This window comes from Pieris rapae, chromosome 3 (assembly GCF_905147795.1).
Source record: "Pieris rapae chromosome 3, ilPieRapa1.1, whole genome shotgun sequence".
Lineage (NCBI taxonomy): Eukaryota > Metazoa > Arthropoda > Insecta > Lepidoptera > Pieridae > Pieris > Pieris rapae.
This window is the reverse complement of record NC_059511.1, coordinates 10,726,821-10,736,671: the sequence shown is the minus strand read 5'-3', so window position 1 is coordinate 10,736,671 and position 9,851 is coordinate 10,726,821. Positions and strand designations below refer to the sequence as shown.

General features: G+C 33.0%; 1 protein-coding gene across 1 annotated transcript; it reads right to left on the bottom strand.

Moving 5' to 3' along the window:
* Positions 1-455: 455 nt before the first annotated feature.
* On the bottom strand, positions 456-9,011 carry LOC110998296 (kelch-like protein 5). The gene is made up of 10 exons (XM_022266852.2): positions 8,669-9,011; positions 8,245-8,405; positions 7,954-8,156; positions 7,081-7,278; positions 6,741-6,923; positions 6,358-6,510; positions 5,643-5,803; positions 3,898-4,105; positions 3,162-3,351; positions 456-2,387 (listed from the first exon to the last, which is right to left on the bottom strand). Exons 1-10 carry the CDS (start codon positions 8,896-8,898, stop codon positions 2,248-2,250), a joined length of 1,827 nt encoding a protein of 608 aa, XP_022122544.1. The 5' UTR covers positions 8,899-9,011; the 3' UTR covers positions 456-2,247.
* Positions 9,012-9,851: the final 840 nt, after the last annotated feature.

The following is a 9,851-nucleotide window of genomic DNA, read 5'->3' as shown; positions in this document are numbered from 1 at the left end:
GTAAGCCTGTTTAGCCACAAGACGAATCATAATACTGATTAAACTTCAGCCGCGAAGTTTTTGTTATCCTACTTCGTACTGCCCTTCTTCAATCTATCATGAGTTCATACAGAAGTAATGTTTTTGTTTTGTATTAGCAATAGCTTTTAGTCTCGGCTAGTTCTTGACTGAACTTGTATTTTAATGAAGTTTATTGTTTGGATCAACACATCATCACATCAGTTCTTCACAATACAAAAAATAAAATAATTAAACAAAGTTATTTTATATATTAGAAAGAGAAAGCAATATGAATTATAAAGGCAGTGACTCCTGGAAACAGTTGCCACAGTTTCCAGCGATATGATTCTATTATAGACAAGAGTGTTATTACATTTTTCGAAGTCTCTCTTTTATATTCCCAAAGACAATTCAGTCGTCTTTAATTTTACACATATCAGTAAATAAAACACTTATTTATTAAAGAACATTTTATTATACGAAAATACAAATGATTACATTTACTTATATTCACAGTTATATTTCAGTCTAAAATTTAAATTGAAAACTCATGAAGCTAAGATTTCAATCCCTTATAACAATGTTTTTATGTTTGCTTTTAATTTTGAGAAAATCACGACTTAAAATTTGAAAAAAAAAAATAACTGGCCGGGCTGCAAGCCTTATGGAAAGTCTATAGTACCATTTTTTATGGAAAGGGGGAGTGAGAATATGAAATACATAAATAGATATAAGAGAATATAAGACGAAACGCGGCATTTCGTTTAATTGTGATTGGTCAACACCATCACTAGTGTAAAACGTATTTATTTCATCTTTTGTCTGTGGTTTTAAATTACAACCCTACGGCGGTTGCACTCATAATTCTATTATTTATATTAAAATAAAACAAAAAACGCGTTCGAAATTCGAAATATCAGGAAGCCTCTGTGTATTATTCGGTTATAAGAATTATTATTAGCTATGTACCCAACAACCGTTACAATGTACTATCTATCTAAAATTAGCTAAAAGTATTAATTCGATTTATTTTCTACTCCGAAAATTTGCACCACTATTCGAACAGTCAGCGAGGGTAACTTAAAAATAAGAGATACAAAACTAAAATTAATATTCGAAAATAATATACTTAAAGCCAAAAAAGGATATAAAATAAATGTATACTTTAGTCTTAAAATCACAGAAAAACATTGTAGGTCATAGTCGTAATACTGACGTGCTTTAAGGAATAAAACCAATTATTAGGATTTTTCTATTTCTATCCATAGATGGCGTCATAATACGTTAGCTTTCTTTAAAACTTATTAACTGAATATACAAGTTTTAAAGAACAGTAAAAAACTATAAATTTAACTGAGATCATACATAGAAATCAACTATTTTGAGCAAAGGTGCCTAATTTTCTTTACACGTCAAAATAAATGCACCAAAATTGTTAACATAAGACCACAAACACATCTGAACCCGTACATATTTGAAACTAGCTTTGACGGGGACTGGGTTGCCAGATTAGACGTCCGTGGAGTTTACATCGTTAAATATATACCTTTAATAATGTTTTCAAAAGTCTTTAAAATGGTTAAAAATAGTGAGTATTATATATAGTCATGTCACGTGACACGTTAAATCTAGGAAAAATCTAATTGTTCAGTGTTACCATGGCCAAAAAATTTATTTTTGTACCGGAATGTTGCAATGCTATTTCCATGAATAGTTGAATTTTATCACAGTTAACTCTGAATTGTATGGTTTCCGTTATTTTCAATAGCAAACCCAAAAAGCCTCTTTGTTCAAGTTAATTTAATACTGAATTGTGTTTAAGACAAAAACTTGTGACTCTCTTGTTCTGCGTTCTCCATTTTGTTAAGTATCTGTTAGATAAAATAAATGTAGATATTTATCAGAAATAATTAATACAGAGAAGTAGCCTTGGTCACAGCATAATAAGAACAGGAATATTTATGTCCTAAGCCAGAGGCTGTTTTAGTGCAGAGGAATCAGTCACCCACGTAGTCCTGGAATGCGTGGGTGTGGCTAAAGAACAGAACAGAAATCCTTAGAGACTTCTGTGCTTCTGGAACGAGCCTAGACCTTATGGGAGTCAAAGTCCGGAAACTGACTTCACCAACCATTACCATTAGGGTCACAAATTAGGCTTAATATGGTAAAAAGGAGGTCTATTGTAAGTACTTAGAGTGAATTGATAAAAGTCGTTTTACGAATAGTTATTCGAAACACAAACGAATATCAGCACAACCTCGGCGGAGGTATCGCGACGACAGCTGCGCCTGCGCGGCCTGTCGTTAGTGGAGCTAACTTGCGCCAACAGTTGGACTCAGAGTCATACACTTCCACAACACATAGGTATTTCACGCCGTCGTATCCACCTGGAATTAATTGTGAAAATTTATAAAAAAAAAAATTAATATCCGACAGAAGTAGTCCTGGACGCAAAGCCTTATATACAAATAAAAATAGAATAATGTAAATCATTATTCACTCAATTCATACACACAAAAAATTTAATCAAAATCTGTCCAGTGGTTAAGGAGTTTTATTTGTTTTAACGCAAATGAAACACCCAAAAAGGGCAGCCATCGCAGCCTATGGAAAGCCATTTTTAAACAATAAGTATAAAGTGTAATATATTTTAAACATAGAATTTTGATGCTCAGATAAATTATTAATGGACAAAGCATTTCATTTCACCTGCATTTAGGGGATATAAACAGGCGATTTTAAAACAGCCTTGTATGAACAACGCTTTATAGTATTAAAAGCAGACGCGCTACAATTCCTGAGATGTATGTTTCATGATCATTTATCAATCTGGTGATGATCGAGATTGAGGCAAGTTGGTGATCAGCCTCCTGTGTTTGTTTTTTTTAAATCCACCGTTCGAGCCAATGTTAAATGCGAACATAGAATGTACGTTTATTGGTGCAGGGGATCGAATCTACGACCTCAGGAATGAGATCGCACGATGAAGCCATTAGGCCAACACTGCTTACAGTATTACAACATTTAATTTAACAAAAACTAACTCTAAAAATTACAATTATAAGTCTTATATGATCATGTATTTGACAACTTACACTAAAAAATGGCAAGCACAAGTAATTTGACAACTAACACTAGATTCACTAGTTCAAATTACTCACCGACAGCAATAATTCGATCGCCCAAAAGACACGACCCGATCGCGTCCCGACCGTACGACAACCTTGCGAGCAGCACCCAATTGTCGGCAATGGGGTCATACCTCTCGACACACGCGAGACGGCCCCCAGTGGCGTTTGCGGGGGCTTCGTGGCCCCCTAAAGCGTACAGGTAACCATCGGCGGCACATACCTAAATAGTTTATTTTAGTTAGAAAACTATACAATAAAAATAATTACTTATTATAATCATTATAAACTATTGGCACAGTACAAATGTAGTCTCGTAATTACTCATTGGAACATAGGTCAGAAATAAAAGGCTGGCAACGCACTCGCGAGCCCTCTGGCGTTGATAGTGTCCATGGGCGGCGGTATCGCTTAACATCAGGTGAGCGTCCTGCCCGTTTGCCCCCTGTTCTATAAAGAAAAAATGTGTCATGAGCATTTTTATTAAATATAGGGTAATTACTTAAAAAAAATAGTGGCTCTATCTTTCGAGGTCTGGGCCTCAGATTTCTGTATCTGTTTCATGGTCATTTGTCAATCTAATAGGCATGTATATAGGTGATCAGCCTCATGTGCCTGACACACACCGTCAACTTTTTACGATGCTTTCCTTCACGGTTCGAACAAATGCTAAATGCGCCCATAAAAAGTCCATTAGTGTACAGCCGGGGATCGAACTTACGACCACTAAGCCAACAGTCTAATAACTTAGTTAATGATTGATACTCACACTGACACCTCCCCTGCGGCGGTTCATGGGAGCGCAGGCCGTCCAATGGTTGGTAGCGGGATGGTAACACTCGACTGAGCGGAGACACGCCCCGCTGTCGCGTCCTCCCACCGCGTAAAGACGTCCGCGTAGTGCGGCAACACCGCACGTACTGCGAGCGCCGGACATGTTCGCTACCATCGTCCATGAGCGAGAGCACGCGTCCCATCTTAAAATATTGTTTTTTTTTTGTTATATGACGTTCCTTATTATTATTCCATCCTTGGCTATATCTATGGTATAATTGTTTTATGTTAGCTGTAGGATTCCAAAAACAGACCAAACTTGATATATTTTTACTTGATGCGAGTTCAAGAGTACTAGTGGAACCATATAGACTTATTGATTGTCTCTTCTGCTTAAATTAATAAATAATTATTAAAATTTTATTTAAAACGCGTTACAATTTATACTTCTTTGGAGTGTGAAAATCATTTCAAATTTTGTATTCTACGTTTGTAGAAAAAATTACACTAACAATAGAAAAAAGGTATTAATTACATTGAAATTTTTATATGCGTTATTTAGTTAAAAGTTAAAGTTTATCTAAATATCACAAATAAAACTAAAATGTTGGCTATAGCTAACTTAAGGGTATTTTTGTTGTTTTTTTTGACGGTGTGCGTGTGCTTCGTAAAAATTTACTATCATCATTTTTCCCTACCGCACCAAAAGAAGTAAAAAATAATAAATCAGTGGCGCTACAACCTCCTTTAGGTCTTGGCCTTGGCCTGCAACTTTACAGAAATTGGTTAAATAAAGCTAAATAAGAGAATTTCTAAATTAAATAAAAATACAAATTATAAATTCTGTAATATATTATATGTGTATTTTTTGTCAATTAATTAACATTTTTTACAGAATTGGAGTTTCAATAATTGTTATAGAATAATTATTATATAATATCGTTATTATATATATTTTTATTAATGGCTTCGAATCGACCGCGATAGTGACGAGAAAAAGATGACGGGTAACCGATACATGAACATTTTTTTTCCGACGCCGATAAAAAAAATTTAATTCAAAAATGCATATTAAAACATACTAAGTTGGAAATAGATTTTTTAATACAGTTGCTCAAAAAGTGGCATATTGCAGGGAGGTATAGCGTTCGGAAAGTGTAGTTCTGCGTAGGCAAAGGGAACTTGGCCCATACAGCCAATTCTTCAGTAGACTATTTTTATTGAAAGAAAACCAAATCTAACTCCAATCTTTAAATCTGATATTTAAACAAATAGTAGCTTCTTTTTAAAATATTTGCATGAATCATAAAAACTTCTGTGATTTTTTTCAGTAAAAACTTCATGGTTAGTTTTTTCTTTTTAATATTTTTTTTATTGATATGAAATAAAATAAACCTAACCTAACTTATTGAATCCAATTATTAGTAAACTTTTTAAAAATACGTATTTGCATATATTATAAAATTCTTTTTAATATTTTTTTAATTGATATGAAATGAAAAGAAACCTAACCAAACTTATTGAATCCAATTATTATAATATTTAGAAATCATATATACTAAAAACTTCTATGAATCTTTTTAATAAAACCTTCGTGGTTGGTTTTTTCTTTTTAATACACATTGTTTTGACAGTTGGCAAAGAAAAAGCACGAGTGTGTAATAGCCCACTTTCCGAACGCTATACCTCCCTGCAATATGCCACTTTTTGAGCAACTGTATTAAAAAATACTATACTGACCTCTCAACAGAATTCAGGTATATCCAGCCGTCGTGTCCTCCAACAGCGTAAATAGGCGAATTTGGCCCTTCACCTAATACTGTCACGCCTAACCCATGTCTGTGCGTGTTCATTGGAGCCAGAGTACTCCAACTCAAAGAAGTCAGGTCAAAGCATTCCACCTGGTTTTACATGTAAAAAAGATGCATTTTCAAGAGAAGGTTTTGGGGATGTTTTTTGAAACTCGACACCACTGTATTGGCTTGGTCTATTAGGATAGTTATCTATAGAGTTTTATAAATAAACTAGCAGACTCGGCCAAGCGTTGCTGTGGCTAAGGTTTTTGTTATATTACATAGTAGTAAGCTATTCAAGGGATACTGTAGGAGAACTGATGTTAAAGGTAGATAGCTTATGTGAAACGTTGGTACTTTTCACACAGCGCCATCTGTTAGAATTGTATCAAATAATAAATAATTTGCAATATAATTGCGACTATAATAAAAAATCTAAGCTATCCTATCTCTTAAATTGGCCCAGACTGCTCATGATGTGCCAATTTAATTTAAAATCGGTTAAGTAGTTTAGGAGTCCATCGCGGACCATCAGCGTGACAGGAGATTTATATATATGTATTAAGATAAATACAAATCTCTGAAGAATAAAGAGAAAATGATTTATCCATAAAAGTAATAAAATCAAAGTCATCCCCCCGATTGACAAATTTATTACTCACCGTGTTGAGCGTTTTAAGTCCATCCCGTCCGCCAACCACAACCAATTTATTCTGAAGCACGGCAACACCGAACTGAAGTCGTCTCGCGCCCATTCGCATATAGGGGCTCCATGTGTTTGTGCGCGGGTCATACATCTCCATGTTACTTGCACCCTTGGAATATATAATTGGAAAATTAAAAATTGTGATTGAAAATTTTCGAAAATTGTCTATGGTGTATAGAGTGCGTTTTCTCTAACCTATACAATGGTAAAAAAAAAATTATATAATATTTTCAGTGTTCATAATATTTTTTTTTCATAGTACAAATTAGATTATTATTTGATAATAATCATTGAATTTTGGGACAGTTATATTAACAACACATAATAAAAGACCATTACCTTGTAGCCATCCATTCCGCCAATAGCCAACAACCTTCCAATAGTAGATGTTCGTGGCCGAGTCCTGTGAGAGAAGAGCAGCGATCTCCTCTCAGGCAATAAGTGCCATTTGACAGCCTCCATTATCAATGGCTGACATCCCACCACATTACCACAAGTAAACTCTACTTTGTCTATCAAATACTGAAATAGATAAACATATTTATATCTTTAAATTTCTTTAAGTAGACAGAATTCTAGGTCTACCTATTTTATCTAATTTATTTATCCATAATTATGTTATTCTTAGTATTCTTGACAAAATATATAAATTAGATGTAATAAAGCAAGAATAATATACCTCGGATGATAATAGCGGCAATTTTACATATTTGAGTAAATTGGGGAGATATTTCTGTCTATCTGCAACATCATGTTGTACCCACAACATCAAGCTCTCAAAGACATTCTCTTCAGTTACTACGTTGAGATCATCTGAATTCAATAGATTTGACAGCTGCTCTTCACTCAGGCGTAGGAACTCATCATTTTTAACTACCTGCAATAATTATATAGTAGTTGTATTTCTTATAAATTAATGATATTTTTTGTTTGTAAATATTATATAATTATTTTTAAATATCACAAAGAATGCAATAAAAAGAAATATAAATATGAATGACAGAATGTTAAGGAAATTTCCATTAGTTTATACTTGGCTGCACTGCAGGAAGTTGAATCATTATATAAATGTAAAAATTGCAACACTATGAATCGCCTCGTAAATATTTAAAAATGTCTATATATGGAGAACTGCAATTTATTATTCCATATAATACAACATTTTTAATTAGTAATTGTAGAAGTTTTATAGAGCTAGTCATCATATTAGGCTGTTTTGCTATAGCTTTGTTTGTCACACACAATGCATAGAAACGAAAGCTACATTTTGGGTGAAACAATTTTCCAGGAAGATGAGGTAGATCTACTTATTTGTCTAGGAGAAAACTAACCATTTGTTAACCACTTAATTAAGCAGGTCAGTGACTCACAATAGAAATTACAAATCAATTTTATAATACCATAGAGACAATGAATAGTAAATAGAAAGTAATTAGAAACTAGAATGCCAACAGTTACATGTACTCTATCATGTATGTCAAAATCAAATACATTTTCTATGTAGAACTTACTTATGCATTTTAATATACTTTAAAAAAAGTAACTACATTACCTGCATAATATGTTGATATGTATACTGCATAGCACTTTTGTGTAAACTAAGACAGGACTGTTGCTCTGCAAATAATGCAATACCCAGACTATTACAGGGGTCAAGTTGTTTCTCTAAGAAATCACAACAAGCTTTTGCTGCTACATTCAATTGTAAAAGAGTGGCTGTTGATAATATAACTTCTACAGTATCTTCACTTAATTCTGAAAATAGAGGTGTTTATATAAACATTGTTAATACTTGGTTTAAACTAAAAACAACAAGCAGATTACTTGAGTTATTTGAACTTACCTATTATACCTGTATAACAGTAATTCACTAAAGTTTTTAAAGCCTGAGGGTCTACTCTCTCTAATGTTATTTCTGATGATTTTGATTCTTGTAGTGAACCCATGAACATTGCAGCAAAATATTCACTACAGGATACTAACACTAACTTATGGACGGGAATTCTGTAAATAATACAATATTAATTTCGAATGTTGAAATATATTTACAGCAAAAAAATTAAACTATTAATCACTTAAATTATATATTAAATATTATTTCCATAGTACTTAGTGCAAAAATATTTATAGAAAATACTAGAAATAATTTGTCATAACTAAGCCACTAAGTTTTAAACATATTAGCAATAAATACAAAAAGTTTATATTTAATATACCTATCTCTCATCTTTGTTTCGTTGAACAAAAGACTTTGTGATAAAATTTACCTGCAAGTACCCGCAATAAGGACTACATCGCAGAGTTTTTGTGATTGGTAATATCCAAAAATGTTCTTTAATGTTGCTTCGGAATGCCCTTTGTTGCAGTGAAATTCATCCGGACTGGAGCCACTTGAAAGGCTAAGTTGGCTAAGCTCTCGCGGTAAACCCTCGTCAACAGAATTTTGAGAAACGTTATCCCTGGAGGCTTCAGCCCTTTGACTATCACACGTCGACATCGTTGCATTCACTTCCACTTTAACAATTAAATATAATATAAACCACAAGAAGCAAACAACTAACTCTAATACCCAACAGAAACAACAATGCCTACAAAATACAAATAGGAATGAAAACAAAGAAATGTCACAGCTGTTTGTGTTGCCAGTACTTGTTTCCCATTTTCATCCAAGTCACAAATGCCAATCCTATTTACTTCATTTCAGATAGATTTTAGCCGTGGAGTATAAAAAAGTTCACCATTCAAGTCAAAGTTAATTTATTTAAATATTATTATTAAATAAAACTATTTAAGGTTTTAACCTTTTTGGTTAGGTTTTACGCTAAAGGAAACAAGGTAGTTTTATAGCAACATCATAATTAACTGTCGTTTCCTGAAGTCAATGACCCGTCAATGTCAATGAGCAAATGGCGGGTTAAGTTCATTTGACTATACTTGCGAGTTGTGGGATATAATGAAGTTGAATTAATTAAATTAAAGTCTCAACTGGATTATTCTATATAAAATTACACACATAAAAGCCTGAATGTATTTGTATTTCCTTTTCTTTTAATGCGACAAATTGATTCGTGTCACTCAAAAGATGTCGCTTTATCAAAGACCCTAGACGAGGAAATGGAGATTAAATAAAACTTTCAATGTATTGTATTAGGTATATATTATATAATTAAAATGATTTCGCTGCAAACGCTTGTAAAAATCAATTCTTAGCCGGAGCCTGTTAAAGGGACTACGTAATGGCTATAGCATAGGTCATCGATATTAAACGAGGTCTCCCACAAAATCTATTTTGTAAAATACTTTATTTAGTCGTATAATAAAAATGCACTTGTTTTTTTTTTGCATTATAGGATCCCATTAAATATATAGTACTATATATTTAATGGTTATAGTTTTTGCTACCAGGAAAAATTGAGAGCGACTTGATCTTTGTAAGAGTTTCTAAAATTA